The sequence below is a fragment of the Notamacropus eugenii genome, chromosome 6, assembly GCF_028372415.1.
Source record: "Notamacropus eugenii isolate mMacEug1 chromosome 6, mMacEug1.pri_v2, whole genome shotgun sequence".
NCBI classification, from domain to species: Eukaryota; Metazoa; Chordata; class Mammalia; order Diprotodontia; family Macropodidae; genus Notamacropus; species Notamacropus eugenii.
The window spans coordinates 206,544,911-206,572,257 of NC_092877.1; the positions used below are offsets into that span (position 1 = coordinate 206,544,911).

General features: G+C 38.3%; 1 protein-coding gene across 3 annotated transcripts in view; it reads left to right on the top strand.

Annotated features, from left to right (window-relative positions):
• RASA3 (RAS p21 protein activator 3) overlaps positions 1–27,347 on the top strand; it is a 283,743-nt gene that overhangs the window by 230,768 nt on the left and 25,628 nt on the right. For 2 of the 3 annotated variants that reach the window (XM_072621862.1, XM_072621864.1), the window contains exons 10-19: positions 4,339–4,495; positions 5,828–5,976; positions 7,374–7,488; positions 8,774–8,848; positions 11,943–12,066; positions 13,640–13,746; positions 15,936–16,013; positions 17,734–17,811; positions 20,266–20,339; positions 25,732–25,850. In XM_072621862.1, the coding sequence (XP_072477963.1) occupies positions 4,339–4,495; positions 5,828–5,976; positions 7,374–7,488; positions 8,774–8,848; positions 11,943–12,066; positions 13,640–13,746; positions 15,936–16,013; positions 17,734–17,811; positions 20,266–20,339; positions 25,732–25,850 (1,076 nt within the window). The remainder of the gene's footprint in view (positions 1–4,338; positions 4,496–5,827; positions 5,977–7,373; positions 7,489–8,773; positions 8,849–11,942; positions 12,067–13,639; positions 13,747–15,935; positions 16,014–17,733; positions 17,812–20,265; positions 20,340–25,731; positions 25,851–27,347) is intronic. The other variant, XM_072621863.1, reaches the window with a different exon arrangement.

Sequence of the window (27,347 nt, forward strand, 5' to 3'; positions counted from 1 at the left end):
AATTTGCCGTTTTCTTCTCCAGATCATTTTACAGATGAGAAAAACTGAGGCAAACAGGGTGAAGTGACTTGCCCAAGGTCGCACAGCTAATTAGTATATGAGATTTGATTTAAACTCATGAAGATGAGTCTTCTTGACTCCAGGCCTTGATCTCCATCTGCTGATCCACCTAGCTGCCTCTTACCTTGCACATAGTAGGTACCTAATTAATGTTTGAATTAAAAGGTACCAGTGGGTGATATTGCGGAATAGCTTGCATTCCTGGTGAGTTTAGACTTTACTCAGCAGGAAGTGAAGAGTTGACAAAGAATTTTAGGGGACGACATGAACCAAGATAAGTTTTAAGAATGTTCATCTGGTGCTCAAGAGACAGTGAGGAATGAGTGAATAGGGTGCCCATCTTGGAGAAGGTAACTTGTGTTCAGTCCTGCTTTTGTCATGTACTGTCTGAGTGATCCCAAGGCTAGTCTCAGGGCCCCAGACGACTCAGTCAGACCAGGAGTGACAGAGCAGGTGCTAATCCGTATTCTTAGAGGGAGTTTCCTCATGGGGAATTCCCTCTGTCTATGAATGAAATCACAGCTGTCCAAAGAAAAGAAAAAGAAAGAAACAAAGGAATAAAAGGAAGGGAGTAGGAAAGAAAGAAAAAAGGAAAGGAAGTAAGAAAGAATGAAAGGACTGAAGAGAAAGTAGGAAAGAAAGAAGAAAGGAAGGAAGAATGAAAGGAAAGAAGAAAGTTGAAAAGGAAGAATGAAAGGAAGGAAGAAAATAGGAAAGAAAAGGAAGGAAGTAGGAAAGAAAGAAAGAAAAAAGAAATAAAAAAGGAAAAAAGAAGAGGAAAGGAAGGAAGGAGAAAAAGAAGGAAGAATGGTGAGGGGAAATCTATCTCTAAATTCAGTGATCTTTCTACTGTATTGTGAGACCAACAAATTACCAAATTACCGGAGTCTCTTTAAAATCAGCATCTCTGATCTTTTGAAATACATAGTACGGTTAAAAATATGAAAACTAACATAACCTCCAACACAGAGTAGCAGCATCACATAGGGCAAACTCCAACTGACCTCTGCTCTGTGCTTGCCTACTGTAGAAAGAGCTAGGTGACATTTTGTAATAAGGCCAAAGGAAGGAGAAAGCCATTTCTGAATCTGATAAAACAGGCTAGGCTTTCACCTCTGGAAGATGTGTGATTTTTGAGAAGCTGGCATCAATTGTTTGCGGTAAGCAGAAAAAAAACCGAAAGAAATAAAAGTCTAGGATGGAGTGATTTGGAGGACTTTAGTGACCTTGGAGGTGGCAGTTTCAATGGAGCAGGAGGAAGCTGGACTGCCCAGTGAGTTGGTGGTGGAGAAGGGGGCACTGACTGCTTTTTAGAAGTTCTGTGATGAAGTGAAGGGGAGAGTTAGGACTCTGGGGAGTTTGATAATCCTGAGTTATCAAAAACAAAGATGAACTTTTCTTTATAACAGGCTTGAGAAAGCAAGGAAATGTGTAATACATTTTATAAATATTTCTGACCAGAGTAGTTCAAATGTTATTTTTCCCCAAGTTTTGGTACTTCTAGAGGAGGAAGAGGTAAACTCCCCTCAGCTGTAGAATGACAAAACAGTTTCGAGAAGTTCATGGAATTGGCCATAAGTTAGTGTCACGGCTACTGTTACATGCTAGTTCGTTGTTCAGTTGTTTTCAGTTGTCCAACTCTTCATGATTCCATTTGGGGATATTCTTGGCAAAAATACTGGAGCGGTTTGCCATTTCCTTCTCTAGCTCATTTTTCAGATGAGGAAATTGAGGCAAACAGGCTTGAGTGACTTGCCCAGAGTCACACAGCAAGTAAGGGTTTGAGACAGGATTCAAACTCAGGTCTTCCTGACTCCAAAACTTAGTGTTGTTGGTAACAAATTTGTATCACTGCTGCTATGTTACATGCCAGTAGCAATGCTATTTAAACAATGCACTGTAAGAGAGAGGCTGCTTAGTGTAGGGGACTGAGTGGTGTGGCCGTACTCAGGAGGAAATATCTTCATCTACTGGAGAAGGAAATAGCAAACAGTATCTTTGCCAAGAAAACCCTATGGACAGTATGGATCATGGGGTCACGAACAGTCAGACACACGCCTGAACAATTGAACAAAGAGACATTGTAGGAAGGGAGCACATTTCAGGCGCAGAAAGCAGCTTGTGTAAAGGCAAAGAGATCTGCACCATCTAAACAAAGCATCAAAGCAAACTTAAGAGAGTGCCTGCTGGCATAGCTATCAGTCAGTAAACAATAATCTATGGGTGCCTGCTGTATGCAGAGTAGAGATCCCACACTGTTGGCAGAAGGGTGATGGTGGTGGTAGTGTTGGAATATGGATACCAAAGAAATAGAAAATATGAACCCAATATCTGAGCTACAATCTAGTTGAGGAGAGAATTATTCATGTTATGTTTTGTGTTTTTATTGAGTATACTCTGGTTGTAATTATTGGATAAGATTTTACATTTTAATCCCATGAAGCCATTGACTGGAATGGGCCCATGTTACTGGATTTGCTCCAGGGTGAATTGATTATATGTCTTTAAAGAAACCCCCAGCCTTAACAACAGGACATTTGAGATGTGTGTGTGTGCGTGCATGCATGTCCATATATGTATGTGTGTATTATGCATGTATATACAAAAAACAGCTATGTAAATTTGTGTCTTTTGTATGGTGGCCCATTTAAGTTTCCCATGCATCCTGAAGCTTGTTTAGATGCCCCAGATACAAATTCCACTGAGAGAATTCAGACATTTTCATAAGGAATGTTTAAACTGGCAGGAAAAGAGGAATTAAAGCAGCATCCTATAAAACTCACTTTGCATTCACAAAGTCTGATGGTAAATGAAATGGGCCACACTCAGATAAAGGTATAGAGAAAGGAAGAGAAAAAAAGAACACCAAATTACTTCTAAAAATTACCAAACCCTAGAAAGTATAACTGGATTACCTTTTCTTTAGCAATAAAGATTGTTCTACAGTCATTAAAATAATTAAAACTCAACTTTCTTTGCTACTAACTTTTCTTCTTCCTCCTCTTCCTCTTGCCTAGTCCTTTCCACCTTTTCTTTACTCATTCTGCTTCTTTCCTTCCCTTCTTTTGCTTCTCAACTTCTCCTTGATTCACCCTGATTTCATCTGTCTTCTTTCTCCATCTTTTCCCTTCCCTTTTCTTCATTTCCTTTCTTTTGAAAATAAATGTATGACTGTTACTAGTAAAACTACCAACAAAGCAGTTAAGGGACCCAGAGAGTCAATCCACTCCCAGCCATAGATCTTCTGAGATACAGAAGGATTTTCACTTGGAACTGTCTGGGTACCTGTATTCTTCAGTAGTTCCCCCATGAACCCTGTTCAATATCTGAACGATTGCCAGGTCCTGTCTATGACATGTTATGTATCTGTCCACTCTTCACTGTTCCCTTCTTTCTATTCTCTCTCTTCTCCAAACTATCATCCTCAAAGATGTCAAAAGAAGCTTCTTTAGGCTCAGATCTGACCATGTCACTCTGGCTCTAAACCCTTCAGTCATTCCCCATTCCCTGTGGGATAAAATATATCTTCTTAGCCTGCCTTTTACGTTATAACCCCTCATAATCTGGCTGCCATCTATCTTTTCATCATTATTTCACACTATACCCCAGAGTGAACCCTCTATTCCAGCTGTACAGGTCTCTAAGACATTTCCCAGACTCAATACTTTCTCACTCTCTATTCATACTGCCTATTACTCATGCCTGTAACATACTCATTCCTCGTCTCTGCCTCTGTCTCCTCCCATGATTGGATTTCCATGTCTGGAATATATGTCCTCCTCATATCTGCCTCTCAGATACCTTTTCTTCTTTCAAGTCTCAACTCAGCTTCTCTAAGAAGCCTTTCATGAGCACACCAGGCAATAGGGTTCTTTATTAAACCATTTTTCTTTGTATTTGTGCATATTGTGGTCTCCAAGGAAAATGTAACCCCTCTGAGGGCAGGGACTATTTTGTTTTCAATTTTGTAGCTCCAGCACCTAGCACAATGTCTTGCACCTGGGACCTGACTGAGAAATGTTTGCTTAATTGATTTGAGTGGAACTGGCCCCTTCTCCTCCAATGTCAGTCCTTCCTTTGCAGAGGTATTTCTTCACCAGACACCTGGGGACTAGGTTCCTCATTGTTCACCCTTCCATTTTCAAAGAGGACCAATGCTGAGAGCTAGGTTTACAAATTGCTTTGTAAATGACTGAAAGTAATGGAACAGAACTTGAAGTACCCCTAGCTTTTAAGATACAATTAATCCACATTTGATTTTCTCCCCTCTCTTTCCAGGTATTTCCTGCAGCCCAGAGATAATGGCAGTAAATCCTTGAAACCAGGTGACCTGGGTTCCCTAAGATTAAATGTGGTTTACACTGAAGATCATGTGTTTTCCTCAGATTATTACAGCCCTCTTCGAGACCTCCTGTTAAAATCTGCAGATGTTGAGGTAATTTGCTTGTTTGTACCTCTGGTTTACCTACCAGTGACCTTTCTGAAATTGCCATAAACATTTCTATTTATCATTCTCCAGCCAACCAGAGGAGATTGAAAACTTCTCAGATTGCCTCAACTGCTTCCTTTTCATATTTATGATTTTTACAAGATGTGTCTTTCCTACTTTCTTGTTTTTTTGTACCTCACTGAGAGATTATTATCTGCCCATACTGGCTACAAGGAAAGACACACCCAAGCCTAGTGCAGTTAGAACCGTTGATGTGAACCCACAGGCAGTGTGTACAACTTCCTAATTTTGTGTTTGAATGTGGGGGAAAAAATGCAACCTGCTTTCTTCGCTTCATAAAACTTATTTTTTTTTGGACTTAGGAGATGGGAGGTCCTGGGGAAAGGAAGACTTGCCTGACTGACAACTCTTTTTGTAGGGCATGCAATGAGTCAGTGGTGTTCAGGGATACTTTAAAATAATAACTGAATTTCACTCCTCAGAAGATACAATTTTGGGGGGGGTTTGTTTTGTGTTTTCATTTTCACCTGAAAGGTGTATTTATAGTGGCCGGAAATGGTAATACCACAGAAAGGGGTGGGGAGTGAGAAACTATTTAACTAGATTTTCATCATTCTCATTTCCCTGAAACCCTGATATTTCATATCCAACCAACATGTTGATCATGAGGGAGAATTCAGATGCAGAACATTTTGTTTTCTAATTGCTGCCCTCTGGTGACTAGGTGACACTCAAGTGGAACTAAAAAATCCCAGAATCTCACGTTTGGTGAATCGTAGACCTAGAAGAAGCGTTTTGTTTTATTCAGTTGTTTCAGTCATGTTCAACCCTTCATGATCCCACTTGGGATTTTCTTGGCAAAGATACTAGAGTGGTTTGCCATTTCCTTCTCCAGCTCATTTTACAGATGAGGAAACTGAGGTAAACAGGGTTGAATGACTCATCCAGGGTCGCACAGCTAGTATGTGTCTGAGGCTGGATTTGAACTCATGTTTTCCTGAGTCCAGGCCTGGTGCTTTCTCTGCCCGGGAAGACACCTTAGAGATGATCTAAGCCAACCCTATTGTGCAGATGGGGAAAGTGAGGTTGAGATAATGGTGAAGTGGTTTATCCAGGATCTCACAGCTCATTAAAGGCAAGGCTGGGACTCAAATCTTCATCCAATGTTCTTTTCAAGGGACCCTCTAGTGTCTGCCTCCCCATCCAATCTCCCAGGGGCACTCTGATTATCTCTTCAAGGGAATCTGACTCGGGGCTAAGAAAACATGGCCTGCTGGGCACTTGCTCTCTGAACATTCCTTTTTCTTTCCTTGCCAGCCTGTGTCTGCATCTGCAGCCCATATTTTGGGAGAAGTGTGTAGAGAAAAGCACGAAGCCGCGATCCCACTTGTACGCCTCTTCTTACACTATGGCAAGATTGTGCCTTTCATCAGCGCCATTGCCAGTGCTGAAGTGAGGAGGACTCAGTGAGTTTCAAATACCCACTCCCATGTATAAACAGAAAAAAAATAGAACAAAATTCCAATGTTTCAGAATTGAAGAAAGAGTGTTTATATTACCGTAGAGTACTTTGGGTCTTATAAAGTGCTTTCTTCACAAAAAATTCCATGGTGTTAGTGATGCAAATGCAATGTTACCCCCATTCTGCAGATGAGGAAAATGAGACTCATAGTGTTTTAAAGACTTGGCCCTCAACCACACAATTACTATGTGTTAGAGATGGTATTCAAGTCAGATTTCCTGATTCCAAGTCCAGATCTCTTTTCATTCTATTATGTGACTTTTAGAAATTGATAGATAAGAATATTGAAACTCTAGAGAAAAAAAATTAGTGAAGCACAGACTTTCCTATGCTTGGATAATTGGATAACTGTAAAACAATCATCATAAATATGTGTAGATCAAAGAATCAAAACTTTAGAGGGAGGGGACCATAGTAGCCATTTAGTCCAGCTCCCTCATCTTATAACTCAGAAAACTGGAGGCTGAGTTAAGTGACTTGCCTAAGGTCACACAGCTAGTTTGTTTTGTGCTTCACAGAAGAAACAAAGGATAACTGAAAAAGAAAAAAATGGCCAAAGTGTAGACTTTCTCCTGTTATAATCACAGATTTTTTTTTTTACTATAGGCTTTTTTTCAGGGAACTATTTGATGAATGAGCAAAGTTTATATATGTAGTTATCTTGGGAACTAGTTGCTTTGAAGGTCTGAGTTCAACTCACCCTCCCCATTTTCACTGCTCTAGTATCCTTTGATCAGCCTAAAGATGAAGGTGGTAACCAAAATTGCCACCTTTAAATGCAGTTGTGAAGAAGTCTGTGCAAATGGAGCCAAAGATTGGTGGAAATATACAATGCCCAACTGCCACAGACTATTCTAGAATGTTCTGTATTTACTAAGGCTTGCACTGAGCAGTTTATTTTGTATAGAATTTTGCAGTGCCTTTCCCATCAACCAGAGATTTTATTCCTGGAACCATTAATCTACTGCTTTTTTAAAAAAAATTATTTTTTCTTTTGGTAATACAAAGTTCACAGAAGAAAAAAGTTGATAAGTGAACAGTGGTCAAGATCGTTATCTCCCTCATGGTCTGAGAAAAACTGGTGAATGTCTTACACAGGAAAAAAAAAAATCTCAAAACACCTAACTGTAGCATCAGCAAATATAGTTGAAAATGTCTATTAAAAATCTGAAATTCACCGGTACTGAAGGATTTTCTCAGCAGCCCTCCCTCAGATGGAGGCATGTTTACAACCCAATCTCAGGTTTCTGTGATAGGAATTTTTAAAAAATTTTCTCTTGGCATTTTGTTTTCTTTTGTTTTATAAGAAAGTGAAATTACAAAAAATTTGTTCTTTTTCAGAGACCCAAATACCATTTTCAGAGGAAATTCTTTAACATCCAAGTGCATTGATGAGACAATGAAGCTGGCAGGGATGCATTATCTTCAAGTTACATTAAAACCAATTATAGAGGAGGTAAGACTGTTAGCCTGGAGAGCCTTCTGAGAATGGGGATTGATGATTTTTGTCGTTTTAGCAGTGCTAAATGGAAAGTAGGGATTTGCTTGAAATCTTAGCATTGAAACATTAAAATTCTGCTCTTCCTCCAAGGTTCAGCTCAGCTGCCATCATGAAAATGTCCTTGATTTTCCTGATTAAAAATTGTCTTTCCCCAAATCTTCCCAGAACACTTTATCTGTATCTCTTCTCTTCCCACCTCCCTGGCCCCCGCTTCCCATTTACTCCCTACCTTGTACTTTAGATACATCCTATCCTCTCTAGATGAATGTAAACTCTTTCCAGGCAGGCTTGGAATCCTTTGAAAATCCTTGTATTTTCATTACCTTGAACACAGCTCTGTATACAGCTGGCACTTAATAAACATTGTTTAACCTTTTTTTTTTAACTGTAGTGGCAGAGCTGAACTTGTGTTATTGAAGAGGAAGTTTCCCTAAGAATCTGACAAAAATTCATGCCACTTTTCCCATGTTTGGGAAAATTTCCTTTAAACAAACATTCAACCTCAGACAGAATGAGCTAATACTAAAAATCTCATTGTCATTAACAAGGACTCCCACTCATTCTGCATTCTTAAAGCAGTATGGCTGCTGCTCGATATCTTTTGCAGCTGTTTCGTGTGGTGACTTTTTATTATCTCTCCAGTACAATGTCATTGTTCTTTTCCCAGGGTAGTAATTGAGTGACAAATTTAGATTCTGCATTTCCTTTCCAAGTGAATCAGCACTTTCCTACCTAAACTGTTAACTGTGATAACTTGTCAAGAAGTATTTCCCCCTTGAGTGATTTTACCAAATGATCGTTTTGCATATGAAGTAGCATGTTAAGTGATATTCTGCCTTGAGCAATTGGAAAAAACATTTTCAAAATGGGGTTTAGCTATAATGAAACAGAAATTGTTATTCGCATTTGGCAAAGCTTAGCCACGGATCAGCTGTTACATAGCAGTATTGTGATTTTAACAAGATAGATAGGGGATGTGGGAGATTAGGGGAGTAAAAATTAGTTTCAACCTGTTAGCCTGAGAATTTGGTTATTTGTAGGCAAGCATGTCAGATTCCTGGAAAAACCCTGATTGTACTTGCTTAAATCTTCCATTGGAATAAGTGGAGTGACCAGTTGAATGGTGTGACATGAATATTCCTGTGCATCTGCCATAGTACTGGGTGTCTATGAAGCTTGTTCTCTTTCTATATGCTTGATACTCTCTTTATGGGGTCATTAGTGCAAATGTTCCTTCCAGATATGCCAAGTCCACAAACCTTGTGAAATTGATCCAGTAAAGTTAAAAGATGGAGAGAACCTGGAAAACAACATGGTAAGACATCACTCCCCTCACTTTATTCCCCGCTCTATACATACATTTTGTAATTGAAAATCCAGTCCCTTGGTTATCATTTTATTGGCATTAGGACAATTTACGGCCTCTTGTTTTACTGTGGGTAGTCTGAGTAGAGGGGTATTTCCAAGTCATTTTGCTAAGAGAGAATCACTGTTGGAGAACTAGTTATTTTGGGAGGATGCAGATAAAAGATTTTTCTTCTGGCCAAATTTTGTTTAATTACCTCTATTTTTTTTTCTTGTATAAATTTTCGTGTCCCAGAGATGTTTCCTTTGATCATTTCCCCATTTTCTCCCTTCTTCTTCTCAGTTGATTATTGATTCACTCCAGAGGAGAAAGTGAGGCTGATAAACTGGCACAGCCCTTTCTCACTTAAATCCAATTCACTTCAATGTCATGGCATCACCTCCCTGACATCATGATCCTCTTTGAGAGGAAAGAACAAACGACAGTAACGATAATTGATTCACTAATATTAATTCTTATAGACAACCCCATTAATCTTCCATCTTCCATGTATGCCACCGCAGTGTCCTTTTATACTGTCTTTTATTATTCTTCACTTACAAACTCTTCTGCCATTTCCAATTCATTTAGACTAACATCCCTCTTAAATCTGTGTAATTTGCCAGTTTTTTTGTTTAGTCTTACAAATGAAATTATTTTAAATCAGACCATTTTTTTTCCTATTTCTCAGAATTCTTTCCTTTTCTTTCATCTCCCTATTTTTCTCCTTCCCTTTGGGGAGGCATCATGATGCAGTGAAAAGAGTGATAGGTTCTGGAGCCAAAGGACCTGGACACAAATCCCCCAATGCTTACTTCCCACATGACCTGTTATGTATATATGTATAGGTTTACCTGTTGTCTTCCACAGTAGAATTGTAAGCTTCTCTGGGGGCAAGAACTGGGTTTTTTTTTATCTTTTTAATTTAATTTTTATTTTAACTAATTTAATTTTTAATTTTATCTTTTATCTTTCTTATTCCCAGTACCTAGAATATAGTAAACACTTAATAAATGCTTGTTGATTGATTGATTGGCTTAAGCATGGGCCTCAGCATCCTTAGCTGTACAATGAAGAGGTTGGATTAGATGGCCTTTAGGATATCTTCTAGCTTCTGATTTGTGATTCTACCATCCTTCCTTCTTTCCTTTGTCTATTTTCAAGGCTATTATTTTGTCTATATTCACTCCTACCCTTCCCCTTAAGCTCTTTAGCATTATTTTTCCTCTTCCTTTCCAAATTTAATTTTCTTTAACTCACATGTATTCTGTAACACGTGTCAATTATCATTTTATGTTATAGCTATCTGTGTATGTATCTTACATCCAAGGTAGAGTTTTTGGACTCTGTATTTCCCCAGTACTTCTCACTGTGTTTTCAACATAGTTTGAGCTTAATAAATATTTGTTTAATTGAAGTTAAATTAATTCACTTTACTTTTAAAAGACTCTACTGCTGTTTATCCTCCCTCTTTTTTGCTCTCAATTTTTTTCACATTCTCATCTTTTATCTTAATCTTTTGCTCTGCCTATACCTGTGATTGAAATTCTCAGCTCTGTTATCATCATCGTCATCATCATCATCGTCATCGTTGTCATCATCCTCTGATGCCTGATATCTAGAGGAGGTCATTACAAATTCCTCTTCATAAAAGTTTCCTTTGATTAGTTCATTCCTTAAGGGACTAAACTTCCCTCCCCATTCAAAGGTGTCCTTCCTTTCTCATTCGGTAATAATTTTAAAAAAGTATATCTCTTTTCCCATTCATCCCCACGATATTTCTGCAAGAGTGGTGGGCACAGAAGTGATATCCCTATTATTCCTCATCTGGACCCTGAAGGGCAGAGAAAGTGATTCTTCCTGGGGCATGCAGTATCAGAGGCAGGTCTTAGCAGCCAGGCTTCCCAGCTCCCGCCCCATGGATGCATCTGACTTGCGGCATAGATGATTATCCTTAGGGGGGAGGAGCACATCTCTTTTTTTCACCTTCTCTTCAGTGAATGATGATGATGATCATTACATTTGCCTTGTTATGTGCATTCAGAGAGTAGAAGGTTGATTTTCTGACTTTGAGGGCAAGACTATCGGGTGTCCTGATGCTACTTTATACTTCTCTACTAGGGAATAAACACCATACCAATTTAAACTGGAGGGACTGAAGCATCCTCATCTTAAAACCTTGGCATTTCGTCATGAGCCACCTGTATGGCTTCAGAGATCCTATCTACTTCAGAAAGGCTGTCTCTGAGTGGGTGCAATGGATTTCCTCTACTCTCTTCATTTGCTTTTTATTTCCTAGACCTTAACCCATATTATCTGGGGCTTTGGACTGGTGCTTCTCCCTGTCCAGGCTCAGCGTGGCAGCACTATGAGTGAGTCATTTACCTTCACAGTTCTGATAGTTTCCATTTGAGAAATGGGGATAATGATACTATTTGGGTAACAACAATAATAGCTAGAATTTATTTTAGGCTTTAAGGCCTTCAAAGCATCTTGTGAACACTTTATTTTGCCCTCATAGCAACCCTCTGAGATGGGTACTATTATTATACCTATTTTACAGAAAAGGAAACTGTGGCAGATAGCAAATAAGTAACCTACTTAGGGACACACAGCTGATAAGGGCCTGAGGTTTGACTTGAACTCATGTCTTCTGACTCCAGCTGTAGCACTCTATCCACTGTGCCACCTGGCTGGGTAGCATGGGGAAAAAGCACCAAATTTGGGGTCGAATGACCTGGGCTCTATTCATCGCTCTGCTACTTAGCTGTATCACTTTGGCCAAGTCATTTAGTCTCCATGGACCACAGTTTCCAAGATGAAACAATTCAATTCAAAGAGCATTGGTTAAGCACCTACTACGTATAAGGCAAATACTCTAGGTTCTGAGGACAGGGAAGCAAAATCAAACTAATCCCTTCCCTCAAGAAGTCTACCTGCTACTGGAAAATGGTGGAGATGATGAAAGAGATGTTCATTAAGGTCATTTTCTGTTCCAAATCCTATGAAACAATATTTGATACATGACAGTAAAATATTTGGATCCATTTGAAATATGTTGCAGGAAAACCTAAGGCAATATGTCGATCGCATCTTCAATGTTATCACGAAATCCGGGGTAAGCTGCCCAACCGTCATGTGCGATATTTTCTTTTCCCTGAGAGAATCAGCTGCCAAACGATTCCAAGGTGAGTTCCCTATATCTGTTAATGTAGTTACCCTGGTTAAAAATAATTACACCTTTGGTGTAATTCTCTTTCTATCTGCCATGTTTCTCAGTTCTAATGGTGACTTTTAAAAAGTGAGTCCTACATAAAAATGACAAAATTAGACAACTCGATACGATGGGCAGATCAGTGGTTTGCCTTTTTAATCTTGCAGGGAGGTGGATGGGGGCAACTTATCCTCTTGCCTAGGGTTTCCCTAGGTACTCTCTCCTATTTTCCTTTTTTGGATGCACCTAAAAAAGACAAGACCTCCTAGTTCCCTGGGACCATTAAAGAATTCCTGGCACTTTCCTCATAGGATTGGAACCTATTCTGCATCTTGGCTACCCTCCAATTCAGATAAATTGTTTCTTTTAGTGTTTCCGCTTGGAATTTCCTCAGCAGTCTCTTGTTGTCAATTAGAGGTATTGTGTTTGCACAGTATACCCTTCCATTGAAGTAGACCTGTATAGTTGCTGCCTTTCCAAGGAGAGTGAAATGGATCCTCTGGAAAAGTGTGTATCATTTCACTCTTTTAGAACAGCAGAGTGAGAGGAGGAAGAAAAGAGGGGAGAGAGATTTCTGACTGGTCCAGTTACAGTGCTTGAGATACTGATTTGTCATGGCCCTGCCTTGTTGTACAGTATTTAAAAAGTCATCTTTCATCCTTTTCTGTCCAAGGTTCTCCCTCCCAAGAGAGGGAATGATTTATCTCCCAGAGCAAGGGCAACGTACTTATCAGCTGTAATAGCTTCAGTCACACCAGGTTACTTTGTAGGGCACTATGAAAAGATGCTTGAAGAGTCCTGGATTATTAGAAGCAGTCATTCAGTGCTTCCAGATTGAAAGAGATCTCCAGCATGATCAAAGAGATCTTCCTTTTGCAAGTTAAGGTGCCTCCGAAATTCCGTCCTCTCTCTTATTCCACAAAAACATGTTTGGTGTAGGTAGCCAGCACTGCAATCCATGTTATAAATGGGCCTGGTTGTATATTTGTCCACATGGGCACCATAAAGTAATTTAATCTAAGCCACAGAACCTCTTAGTAACAGGTGAAGCTGCTTCTGTTGACCTAAGAATTGATAGCTTAGGAAACCCTCAGTCTTTCTTACCTCAGTTGACTACAGCACAACCTTCCACAGTGAAAATTCAGGTTTCTTAAATGCCGTGGACTAAACTAGCCAAAGACAAGGTAATGTGTCTTATTACCCTTTAAAAACAAATATTAACTCTGTGAGATAACTAAGGTGCCTATCTGTGCTACTGAAGAGAGAAAATGCCTCATGAGTTCCAGGAGCCCAAAGGCTAGCTTCCAAGAGCAAGTGGTTATTCCTTTCCTCACACATAGTATTTATTGGTTATGTATTGGTGGCACACCTCTTATGGCCCTGATGCCACTCCCCAAAGATGAAGCTTTCTCCAATGAGAACTTCGGATTTGAAGATCATACTTACGTCAGAGTTTCCCCACTGTATCTGTTCCACCAAGTAACAAAGTCCTTTCAATTCCCGTTATCTTCCAGAGTCCAAGATGAAATGACTTTTCTTGGTTACAGGTGACCTGGATGTGAGATACACTGCCGTGAGCAGCTTTATTTTTCTGAGATTCTTTGCTCCTGCCATCCTTTCACCAAACCTTTTTCAACTTACCCCTCATCATACGGTATGTGTATTGGGGGGATTTTTTTTTTCTCTCTTCCCTGTCAGTTCAGACCTTTTCTGTAACACAGATGAGGTTGAACTTGCTGCCAAGTTCTCTGTGTCCTTTGTTAGAAGGTACAAGATTGAGATGTAAAAAAGATCTTTTGCAGGATTCAGAGATCAGCCTATTACAAAATGGATTATGAATATAGCAAATCCCTGCTATTTCATGCCTGACTAAAGATAGATTGCATCATGGAACTTATCTGTCCTTTGATTTTAGCTTTTATCAGCTCTGATGGTGGCATACTTGTGACAGTGATTAATGATAGATTTAAAAGTTCTTGGTGGCATAGCAGCCTTGTCATAAAAATGAGCAGTTGGGATCTACACCCTGTCTCCACTGGGATTTTTCAAGGACAACCAAATATTAAGGATATATATGTATGAATGCAGTATGTATTATGTGTGTGTGTATATAATGTATATGTAATATGTATGTGTGTACACATACACATACACATGTACTTCCACATATTTTCCCAACTGGACACTTATCCCCACTGGAAAGAAAAATGACTTCCCTGTCTCATGGCACCTGCTGTCACATGTAGAGAATTCCCTTCACCATTAAAACCACAAAGTCATTTGAATATCACAAGGTAAACCTAAAATAACAGAGCATCATCTGGAGAGATAAGTAGGAGCTTTGCAAAGCTCCCAGTTGGATCCTGTAACCTGGAAGAAGCTGTGTGTGTGTATTTCCTTTGGAAAATAGTGAATACCCTACTCACATGGGTGTCAGAATTAATTTACAATATTCTGATTCTAAATATAGCACTATGAATGATTCATTTATGTTGTTTGTGCATTTTTTGCCCTGGTCCTGACTTGTGATTTCAATTTCCCAGAGAGGAAGCTCCCTCTACCAAAGAAGGTCTGCGATTGTTTACGCAATTTAAATTGCATAAGATAGTTGCCTAGGTGACTTGACTAGGTTGAAACAGCCAGTATGCGTGGGGGTGAGACTTGAACCTAGGATTTCCTGACTTCTCAGGCTAGCTTTGTTTCCAATCCACCAGGATGCCTCTTTTGTATGCACACGACATATATGTTATATGTTTAGATATTTGTGTGTTTAAGTCTATTTTTATGGCATATGTATTTCTATACTATTTAAATATTTGGCCATGTGACTACTTGACTCAGTTTATACAAACTTTGATAAGATTCACATCTCTAGGGCCAGTCCCAGTTACCCTTATCCCTCCCACATGTGGGTTTCAATACATCGTGGTAGGGTCAGCATAAGAAATTAAATGGGAATTTTGGGAGAGTTTTGTGGAAGCCACAGACAATATGAAGACAGAAAAAATTTAGAAACTCATATAATATCAGCATATTTTATCTTCTAATACCATAATAATTGTCTTCTTCTCTGGTACGAAGGAAGGGCCAAACCTTTTTATGTGGGTTTTCCATATTGGTGGGGTGCCATTCCCCACCACCTCTTCTATGTGGAAGGGATAACTGTAGTTTGTTGTGTTGTTGGCGGTGGTCAGTTGTTCTGTTGTATCTGACTCCACGGACCATAGCCCACTAAGCCCTTTTGTCCACTGTGTCTGTCCACGTTCATGTTTATTCTTTCCATGACACTATCCATCTCATCTCCTGCCATCCCCTTTTCTTTTTACTTTCAATCTTTCCCCACATTGGTCTTTTCCAATGGGTCCTGTTTCCTTATTATGTGGCCAAAATATTAAAGTTTTAGTTTCAGTATTTGACCTTTCAGCAAATAGCCTGAATTAATTTCTTTAAGTTCTGACTGATTTGATCTCCTTGCTGTCCAAGGGACTCTCAAAATACTTTTCCAGCACCATAATTTGAAAGCATGGATTCTGTGATGCTCAGCTTTCCTTATAGTCCAGTTCCCAAAGCCTGGGAAAACTGCTACTGGAAAAACCTTTGTCAGCAAGGTGATGTCTCTGCTTTTTAGGTTGCTGTCCAGATTTGCCATCATTTTTGTTCAAAGGAGCAAGCATCTTTTAATTTCATGGCTGCAGTCACCTTCTGCAGTGATTTTTGAGCCTAGAAATGTAAAATCTGGCACAACTTCCATTTCTTCTCCCTCTATTTGCGACCATGAATATTGTACTCTTTGTATTAAATTTGGACCATTGTATAATATTTCTGTTTTCTTACCTTTCATAGGACCCACAGACTTCTAGAACCTTGACACTTATCTCCAAGACTATACAGACCCTGGGAAGTTTATCCAAATCCAAATCTGTAAGTCTCTTACCTTTTTTTCCACACTTTGTTAGGAGCACTCTACTTTCTCAAAGTAAAACAATCAATTGACATTTAAGTACTTTGTTCTTGTAGTGAGCACCAATTACCTCTCTCTAGCTTCTATTTGTAAATTTGGAAGATAGCCAGACCTCACTGATTTTCTGGCTTGCTTTGTTCCCCATAGCAGAGAAAAAGATTATTCAGAATTTAAGACTTATTGCTTCATTCACTTCAATTTTATTACTAGTAGAGCTGTCCCTAGGAGTCAGGCCCATTGGAGAGAATGGTCTAGTGCTAGACTCTGGGAAACCCCATGTTGTTTGATCAGGGCATGGAGGAGGGGGAGGGAAAAGGGATGATTTAATATTAAATGTTGAACCATTATGCATTTAATAGGCCCATAACAACACATCATTGTCATCAAGGCAAGGAGGGTAGTAGTTCCCCTGCCCCTTCTACTGATGCCTCTGAAATGGTTATTCTTTTTTTAACTTTTCTGTAAAACTACCCTTAAAATTTATTTTAACCTGGATTCACCTGTATTAAAAAATGTTGTTTGTACATGTGGGTGTATGAGGTGAGGAGACAGAGTACTTGCTTCTTTATTATTTGCCTCAGGCCTTCATTGCCAGTCCCACACTAGAAATAGCTGGTAAGAATGGTGGTATTTGGAGACATGCATTCTTAATTTTCAGACAACAACAATTTTTTTTTAATTGGGAAATGTAGGTAAAGACAGGCTTTGTTCAAAATAACCAGAGGCTGAAAAGGAGGTAGATGGCATCTCAGTCTACTTCATTCTTTTCCAAAAAGCATGAGATATGAGTCAAGTCCATGTTATATCTAGTTCACCAAAAACTTTTATTTCAGGTTCATTTCAGAGTGTTAATGGGTTCCTGTCACCTTTCTTTCCTCTGCTCTCTTCTTTATCGAATTTTATGCAATGGTTCGGCTCTAAGTGAAAATGAGCTTACTGAATCACAGAGTATATAACCACCTACCATTTAATTGGAAACCCTCTCTAAATATAAGTGAAACGGAACACTTAAAAAAAAAAATAAGTTTTAGTTTTTTTTAGCAAAATGCCCTGTAACCAGTGACTTGTCACATTCTCCATTTACTCAGTCTTCCCCAAATTTTATTGGTTTGGAAAAGGTCTACAGGACAGGGATCTATGCCTGAATCCAAGACTGTAGAAGACTTCAAATAGTTTCATGTTCAAAAAATAATACATCTTTTTAAAATAATTGCATTAAATTAGACCTCTAAATGTAGTTATTTTCTAAAAACCATTTAAAATTATTGTAATTTTAGCTAATAGAGGAATATTCTCATTTTAAAAACTTTATGTATAAAAATCCATAATTAAAAATCAATTAAAGGATTATTTTATTAAAACATTACTAAAGGATTCTTTATAAGGTTCCTTTAAGTATTTAATGCCCCCAGAACTGTTAAAAATAGGTTTAAATTTATACAAATTTGATGAATATACAAATTTTAATGTACTTCTATAAAGTACTAAAATTCATATATCAGCAGTTCGTCAGCTATTTACTCAATGATTTTAAAAAGTGAGATGTGCTATCTCTCCCTTTCTCTTTTCTTCTTTTCATTTCTGAATTGCCATAATGTTCGGTTAAGTATTGTTGGAGTCTTCTGTGTTCAGGGTGAGCCAAGAGCACAGTTACGCCATAGTTCAACTGTTTTGTTACAGGCCAGTTTCAAAGAGTCTTACATGGCTACCTTCTATGATTTCTTCAATGAGCAGAAGTATGCTGATGCAGTAAAAAATGTAAGTAATAGAAGTAATCATTCAGTGGTTGTCTAGTCATTTGTGCATTTTAAACATATGTACGTATACATATACATATTTTCCCTACCTTCCTCCCCGCAGAGGACATTGTTCTCATACTTGTTCTTTCCTGGCTTTTGAATGAATTTTGAGTTTCTCCTTGTCCTTTCAATTCTTATTATAAATTTTCTTTTTTTTTTTATACATCTCAGTCTTTTCCACACTCATATTTTCATCATGTCACTGCTTTCGCCTCCTTCTCTGACCACTTTCCTTGAGATCATTATTTCTAATTGTCATTAGCCTTACTCTCCCCTAGTCCTGGTCCCTCCCCTACAAGTCTACTTCCTTCTGCCTCTGTTTTTACATGAATTGCAGAGTATTACATCCTTGGAAGATTGGACCATCATTAGAGAGGTCTCTGAGAAGTTTCTCAGGACTATAATAGCATATCTGCCAAAAACATTGAGCCACTAGCTGTGATTTTTCTGAAGGTCAAAAATGAGCCTTTTCTCCCTTAAAGTTCAGCTGCTGGCAATTTAACAAAGAATGGTAGAAGACAAGTCTGCTGTTTAGATGGTATGAACACTCCAACAGAAAGGAAAAAGGGTTATACAATAGACTAAAAAATTGGAATCAACAAAATATTAACTGCATGAAATTCATTTAATGCAGATAAGTGTACACAGTTCAATTGAGAGTTTGGACTTTAATTTATCGCATTATTTTTCTCAAGAAATGCAGAAATAACATTGTTCTTATCTGAAGATGCCAAATTCTAGTCAGAAAGCATTGAGAAAAAAAGAGAATTTTTTTTTATTTAACTTTTAACATTCATTTTCACAAAATTTTGGGTTACAAATTTTCTCCCCTTTTATCCCTTCCCCCCCCAAACACCAAGCATTCTAATTGCCCCTGTGACCAATCTGCTCTCTCAAAAAAGAGAATTTTAAAATAATTTTTCAAAATTATTTAAAACAATTATTCAAAATTCTTTTTTAAAGAATACATATCAAAGAAAATAGTTAAATGGTGTGTTTTAGAAGAAATTGATAGCTATGGATAGATAATTGATAATAGTAAATCATTTCAATACCCTTCTCTCATAATGTGAGAGAGAACTTGATAGAAAATACATTTATTAGTGCATATATAAAGTACTAATTATGTGCCAGTTACTCTACTGGGCCTTAAGGAGGAGAGGGAAATGAAAATGCAAAAAATGAGAGAATCTTTGTCCTTCTAACTGCAGGATGTAGCATGTGTAAGGGAGTAGTAATCCAATAAAAGAAGTTTTGGTCCAGAGTCATGGGAATTGTGACTACAGCCATAGGACAGGAGATTCTTATGTCTTTTCCAATACAGAGGCTAGTTTTGATTTGACAAAACGCAAGAGGTAGAAAGGGACAGGAGATGGGGCAAGGAATAGTCTTTTTTTTCATTTACACATGGAATGCTTACAAAAATTCATGATGTGTTTAATCATAGCTAAGTCCCAGGTAAATTTAGAAAAATGAGCATTTTATATGTGTTATTTTTAGCACCATGATAAAAAATAACACTAGAATTAAGTGATCCTGGAATAAAATATTAAATTCTAGAATTAAATATTTCAATGATTATGTGCTCAAAAGATGTAGGCCTACAATGAAACTTTTTTAAATGACTAATTTTTAAGTTCCTTTAAGTTCAGCTTTTGATTAAAAACAATTTTGACTATTTCTCACTCCCCTTCTAAAAGCAAACTTAACTGTGAGTTGCTATTCAATTATAGTGACAGATAAGCTTACCATTACAAGCAGCTAAAATCCCAGAGGAAATTAAAGGTTTAGAAAGTTGTTTTAAAGAAGGAAACTTTTTTGACAGGCAAGATATTTTTATTTCCGGAACTTAGGAAGACTCCAGCTCCCCAAAAGCCCCGTAGACCACCAATAGGATTAAATTCCCCAATTATCTTAAATCCCCCAATTACATAGATTAGATATCTTAAATTAAATTAGAGATCTTAAATTCCCCAATTAGAAATTTAGCCCTTTGTCTCCTCTTAAAATATAAATGCTCCAAAACAGCACTTGCTTCATTTTTTTTTTTTTTATCAACATGGGATTTTGTTTCACTTCCTTCAGAGTAGGCGTCCTTAGAGCTAGGGGTTACTATGTTTCAGATACTGTGCTGATTGCTGAGGATACAAAGAAAGGTAAAAACAGGGTCCCTACCCTCAAGGAGATCACATTCTAGTGGGGGAGACTGCATGCAAAGATATGTAAATGGGAGGTGATCTCAGTGAAGTGGGAGGTGATGTCAGTGTAATGGGAGATGATCTCAGAGGGAGGGCAAAACGGTTTCCCATATCTCCTTTTGGGTAATTTTGTGCTCATTATTATGAACATTCTAAACCAGCGTCTTTCTTCTTCCTTCCTTCCTGCCTTCCATCTGGACTTTTTCCCACTTAAGTTCTTAGATCTGATTTCATCATCTGGAAGAAGAGATCACAAGAGTATAGAGCAACCTATATTACTTAAAGAAGGGTAAGGTTATATGTTTATTACAAAGTGGAAATTCTGAGATGTGGGCAGGAGGGGAGAGAAATCTGAGTCACTTGCCTTTGTCCTTTTGGCTTTTCTTAATATTGTTTTGCTCCATTTCCACTTTTAATTTTTCCTTTTTAAAAAATCTATTTTCCTCTGTCAAATGACAGCTCTCCAGTTTGCCTGGCCACAGTTAATGCAAAATTAATTAATAAGCCACAAAATGCCCAAAGCCAGAATTCTGATGTGGAGGTTGTCCAAGCTATTGCACAAGCCAAGGGAAAATCTGGAACCGCAAAACAATGATTTATAGAGATGATTGTTTTAGTCTTTATCCAAACCCAAGTAGAAAAATCAACCATCAACTGATGGAACTCAATGCTGGCAGTAATAATTTAAATCTGTAGATAATTCCTCAAACCTATTTTATCCAACACTTCCTTCTAAGAGTTACCAGAGAACTCAAAACTCTCAATGATTTGTGATCCCTACAGTCCAATATTCTGCTACTTTAAAAAGTATACTATACTCAATCCATATCACTGAGATAAAGCCCTTACCTGCCTTCCACTTGAAAAGAAAGTGACCTCTGGACTAAGAGGTTTTTAATCAGGAGTTCTTAACGGAGAGATGAGAGTCCATGAATTTGTTTTTTAAAATATTCTGATAACTATATTTTAATATAATTAGTTTTCTTTATGATCCTATGTATTTCATTTTATTTTTTGCATTTAAAAACATTACTCTGAGAAATAGCCCATAAGCTTCACCCAACTGCCAGAGGGATCCATGATACAAAAAAAAAGCTGAGTCCCTGTGTGTAGCACTAGAAAGGGGCTAAGATCCCTTCATTTTCTAGATTAAAAGGCTGAAGCCCAACTTGCTCAAAGACTAAGTAACAGAGTCAGTTTTCAAAGTGACTCCAAACCAAATGCTAAGTTCCATTCCTACTATTTCAGGCTTATTAAGCACACATTTCATAGAATAATAGATTCTGAGACCTGGAGGGGACTTTAAAAGTCATCTAGTTTCACACCCTACCCAGCATAAAATACCCCCTGTGGCATTCTTGACAGGCAGGAATCAAATCTCCATGTGACCAATAAGCCAGGGCTTCCTCCTCTCCTCCTTGCAAATGGTTGTGTGGGTTTTTTTAAGGAAATGTAGCATTTTATATTTATCTCTGCTAAATTTGATCTCATCACCCAGAGGTTAGTTACAAGATTTGATACACTCATGTATATATATAATATCTTCATATTATATATATATTTACATACATATTTTAAATATGAAATATATTTTTATATTTCAACTTGTATTGTTATGCACACATAGTTATGTACACACACCTTTTGGCCATCATTATTTGGCACAACAACTCATGAAGATCAATCAATCACCATGCTGTAGAAGAGTTTCCATATGTATCAATGTGCGGTATATTCACAGTGAGGAAATCATATGATCCTAGGGTTTAGAGCAAAATAAGACTTGTACATCCTTTAGTTCAATTCCATCACTTTACAAATGAGGAACCTGAGTCTCCCTCAGGTTAAATGACTTACCCCAAGTTATGCAGTAAATAAGAAATGGTGTTAGGATTCAGTCCTAAATCTTTTGATCACAAATTCAATGCTCCTTCTGCAACACAATCTCTTTAGTTCTTCCCTAACAAGCTTTCATCCAAATCTGAGTTTTGTCGTACAACTTAGTAGATATTCCCCATTGCAGATTGGATCACTATGTCTCTGTGCTCATACATACAATTTAAAGAGGGCCAGGGCCAGTACCAGGGTCCTGACGTAAGTTACCAAGCATCTCCCTCCAGGTGGATTCTGATTCTTTAATCAAAACTCTTTCTATATTTTTATTGAACCCAAAACAGGTTTCCTTACTATACCATACTTCTCTGTCTCCTCCACAAGGTCTTATGAAAAATTTTATCAAATGTCTTGTTGAAATCCTAATGCCTCGTGTCTATAGTGTTCCCCAATCTTCTTATCTAGAAACCTTATTGGGAGAGGAAATGAGACTTGTTACTGTGGTGATTTGAAGGGCATGATAGGAATCATCACTGGGACCTTTGATCCCCTTTTCCATAGAAGCCAAGTTGGAAAATTCCACATCTATGGCGTTGGCTTTCATGCCCAACAGTTTTTTCCTAAGGAACTGCAGGACTTTTCTCATCCCCACATCAAGTTTTCATAAAGAGTAAACAACACTGACCGCCCCACTTCTTGGAACTCACTACTGGCCTGAATTCTGTTGTTGTACTCAACAGTGGATATTCCTCATTGATATTAGTCATGTAGAGACATCACTAACTTGAACGTAGAGCCCATATAGGTCATTTTCAAGACCAGGCTTCCATCTTGAGTGTATTTAATGTTAACATGTGCTGGCAATACCTCATTTAAAATTACTTAAGTGTTGTTTTGGCTTAATAGATAAGATAGAAAAGAGGCTAGACTATCTAGTCACAGAAATACCTTGAACTTCAACTTTCTTTTGGGTTGTGTGGCTTAGGAAGTTTATGTCTTTAAGAACTTGAAATGACTCAAGCTAGAAGCCATACACATAGACAAACACAGTCATCCTAGTGTATTAAATTTGAGCCTGGCCACAAGTTTCTAAGAAGTAGCTCAAATGACTGATGAGTGAAGCAACCAGGGCAATACCTTGGCACCTAATGCGTGGTCAATAAATATTTGTTGAATGAGTAAGAGGTGAATAAAGCTTACAGTCAGGGGCTGATAACAGTATGAGTTTTCATTTCCACTCAGTGGTCTGCTGTGTTCTATGTACGATATGTGTGTGGACTGAAGTTTATGGATGTAGTAGACTATCGCTGTGCTGCAAAAAAATGATGAATAGTAAAAATTCAGGGCAATGGAGGAAGGCTTGTATAAAATGATATACACATTGACTATAACAAGACCAAAAAAAAGATGTTATTGAAAGGAAGCAACACTTGTCAAATACAACAGACAATGTTAGTAACTCACTATCAAAGTTAGCACACATACATCCTATCCAAGTCAATATCCACACATCCTTCCTTTCTGTTAACAACTGGTAAACTGCACAAGTGGAAAGTGCCGTGTCAGTCACAGTCATGCTATGAGGTTGTTTTATTTAGCAGTCTCTGGGAGTATATTTTAGGCAGAACTGCCATGTATTTGTCATTCCTTATGGCATAGTAATATTCCATGACATTTAGATACCACAGCATGTTCAGCCATTAGCTAATAACTGGGTATATTTTTGGCATTCGGGAAGCCATGCATGTCAAGAAACCCCATAGCGAATATTATTGTTGGAGGAGGTCCTCTCATTGATGAGATCCTCCATTAAGGCAATCCCTCTGTTTCTCTTGAGACATGCCCTCATCTGCAAAATGGGAGGGTTGAACCAAATGATCTCTTAGGATTCTTTTTAGAATATTCTATGACTCTGGGTGTTCAGTTTTGGGGTTTGCTTAAATCAAGGTATATTTGCAATAATCCTTCTCTGCTAGAGGTCATGTTCTCCAATGTAATTTGATATGTTTTTATTCTTTAGTGCATGCATATGTATTTGTTCGTTTTATATGCCAGCACCATCCCCAGCCTTGTTTTCCTATCTACTCTTTTTTTCCATTTTGCTTATACCTGATTGTTTTTCTGGCTTTTCTCATCTGGCCTGCTGGCTGCTATGCTAAAGGATTCTTAACCTAGTGCTAAAAACAGTTGATGGTAGTAGTTCCTGCAGGTAAGATGTCAGGAGGCACTTGGCACGTCCCGTTAGCCTGTGGTGGTCTGTCACGTGTGAGGTGCCAATGAGAGCTGCCGCAGATGTTTTTGTCTGGACTTGGGAAAGGAAGCTGTGGTTCTCTTGACATATTTGAGATGCCATGAGCAAACTCCTTGGGCTAAACCTGTCACATGTCTCACAGGTAGAAGAAATTATCCTGTTTCTCTTTGCTTCTGGTATTTTCCAAGTAATACAATGTCTTCCTTTTCTGCTTTTTCATTGAAAACCAAACACTTCCTGAAGAGTACAATGTTAAAGTTTGGGCAGGGACAAGGAAGGCCTACAGCCCTCCTTGGATATTTGGTGGACAAATGCCAGAAAAACTCTCATGTACGTTTAACCCCATCACTGCCTGCCTCCTTCAGTTTGGCCATTGCTCTGTGGGGAGTCATTTGTTGGACTTAAAGAGGGAAGATTCTGGTTGAGGTTTTCTTCATTATTTTGTTGTAAAGTCGTGAGGTTTGAAAAGAGAAGCAGTCCTTGTGATTGCACTACTTTCACTCTGTTGTGTGACATGAGTAGTTGGATTCTCCATACTTTTATAGGAAGGAAGGAAGGAAGGAAGGAAGGAAGGAAGGAAGGAAGGAAGGAAGGAAGGAAGGAAGGAAGGAAGGAAGGGTCTATGAGAATGGCGCAAGCCCTAAGGAGAAGGAATCATGTTACAGATAACTGGGTGATGGGGCCATGAGATGTCACCAGAATTGAATGGAAGAATCAACTTCCCTGGTTGCCAAGGATGCCCCTTCTGCCAACCCATGTTTCCTCTTTTCCTTTAGCTTGTCTGGTCTGACAAGTTAGAAGGGCATGGGATGATTCAGCCATCCTTTGACTCCCTTGGCAAGCTAGAAGCAAAGAGAGAGAATGGAAATCCTCCTTTTGTTGTTACTGAGATCCCTTTCTATCTGTTCCTTTTCTGACTTAATGGGGGAAAGGCCTCACTGTGCTTTCTACTCAGGATTATGGGAGCCATATGAAATCACATCAAGAGGACAAACAGCACACTGTCTTAAATCTCTGGGCAGCCTTTTTGCATGTAGCTTGTGAGTGTCATACTCAGAAAGTGGTTTGCTTTTAGTGGCTTTAAACCCATTAAATATTGCTTTCCAAAATATATTTCTTCATAGTACTAATACAATTGCTGGAGGCATGTTTCTAATGCATAGTTTTTCACTATTACACCAGAATTTGGTAAATTCGCCGTTGAAGATGCAAAGTAGGGACGAGGAGGAGAGAGGGCAGGGTCAGGATTTGGGGTTGGAAATTTTTGGAAAAACCCACCGTTGACTTTTGCCATCCACCATTAATTTTTGAAGTTAGAGTTACACCATGGTAGAGCCCAAATTTTTCAACAGTGGTAGTTTCTGTCATTTAAATATTTTAACGGTAATAGTTTAAAATAAAGTCGACCAAATGTTAAAATTCAAAAACAGGTTCACATATAGGCGTTGGCTAATTATTCTAAGTATAAAGAGAAGGCTATGTACACTTGGACTTTTAAGTTTTGTCACAGCAGGAAATGTGAGTGGTATGTGTCTAAAATATGTTTATTTAAAAAAAAAAAACCATGAATGTCACTAACCTGTCCAATTTATAATAGGTTCATGATCAAGAGGGCACAAGGAAGAAAACGCTTCGGGATGAAGAACTTCAAGAAAAGGTGGTTCCGTCTCACAAATCATGAATTTACCTATCAGAAAAGCAAAGGTAACAAGAAAGGTTCGCTTTTCCATTGTTTTCTGTCTTTTGAAAACCTTTCAAAAGCACTAAGTACAGTGCTTGGAAGAGAAATGAGAACTCAAAAGCCATGGGCAATTAGGACAGATTTTTTCATTTCTGAAGAGAAAACCCAACAATTCCATCCTCACCTCCCCCAAAATGCTTAAGCCCCAGCCAGATTGAATGGGAAAGAGGATATCAGAACTCACCTGGGCTGCCCATAAAACCAACAGGTTGAAAATTAGTAAGCAGTCACTTTGTATCCTGTTTCTTTGCTTCTGTTTCTTGAGTAAAAACAATATTGGGGTTTTTTTCTATCGATAAGTCAATCAACAAGCATTTTTTAAAAAAAGTATCAAGTGCCTATTATATGGCATTGCTGTGGTAGGTGCTAGGGATACAACAATGATAATAATGGTAGCTAACATTATATAGTATTTACTTTGTGCCAGGCACTGTGCTAAGCGCTTTACAATCATTACCTCATTTGATCCTAACAACTGCTCTGGGAAGTTATTATACTCATTATACAAACAAGGAGACTGAGGCAGACAAAAGTTAAATGCCTTGCCCAGGGACACACAGCTAATAAGTGTCTAAGCCTGCATTTGGACCCAGGTCTTCATGATGGCAGGCCCAAAATCTCAGTCTACTGTCCCACCTCACTGCCCCCAAGACAGAAATGAGACTGGCCTTGCCCTCAGGAAGCTTAGAATCTATAACTTTGTTTTAGGTAATTTACTGATAGGGGGGATTAATGAAGACCGGACTGGGGTCAATAGACATTTCCTCATGCTGTTTTCTCTAAAAGCTGATGGAAACAAAACTGGCTACCTCTAGAAAGAATTTCAACCCCACAGCCATTTTTCCTCTTCTTTCTAATGCATTCTAGAGGGCAGAGCTCTTGTTTGCCATGCTTCCCTCTGCATTTCAAATTCTCTTTCTTTGTTCATGCTTAGGATTCTGAGCTAACCTCTCCTTCTACTCGGTCTTTTCCAGCTCTTCATCTCCACATTTAAGACATGAAAAAATGTGTAAATCCTCTCATTGATTTAGGATTTTAAAAGTTTAACACACTCAAGCACTTAAGCCTCAAGATTATACTTTAAATAGGAAAAGTAGGTACTTAAATTTCCTTCTATAAACATTCATCGTACTATTGGAGTATTATGTTGCTTTTCCAACAAAGATATGGCATGATTGTTGTACAAAATTTGACAGATGCCAGCATCAGGTACGTATATGTTCCTACTCACAAGAGTAACATTGTGTTCCATTGTACTAATTTAGGGTTAGGTAGGAGAACACTAATGCAGAGTCTGATAGTAGGTCACAAAGAATTCCAAGCCCCTTGAAGACCCTGGATATCTTACTATGGGAATTTTTTTAACTGTATCTAATTCTCCATTTTTCTCCTCCAAATAATTCTTCCCATCTTAGGTCAAAACAGACTTTTGTAGACTGCTAAGAAAGACTGAAATTGCCAAGAAAGACAAG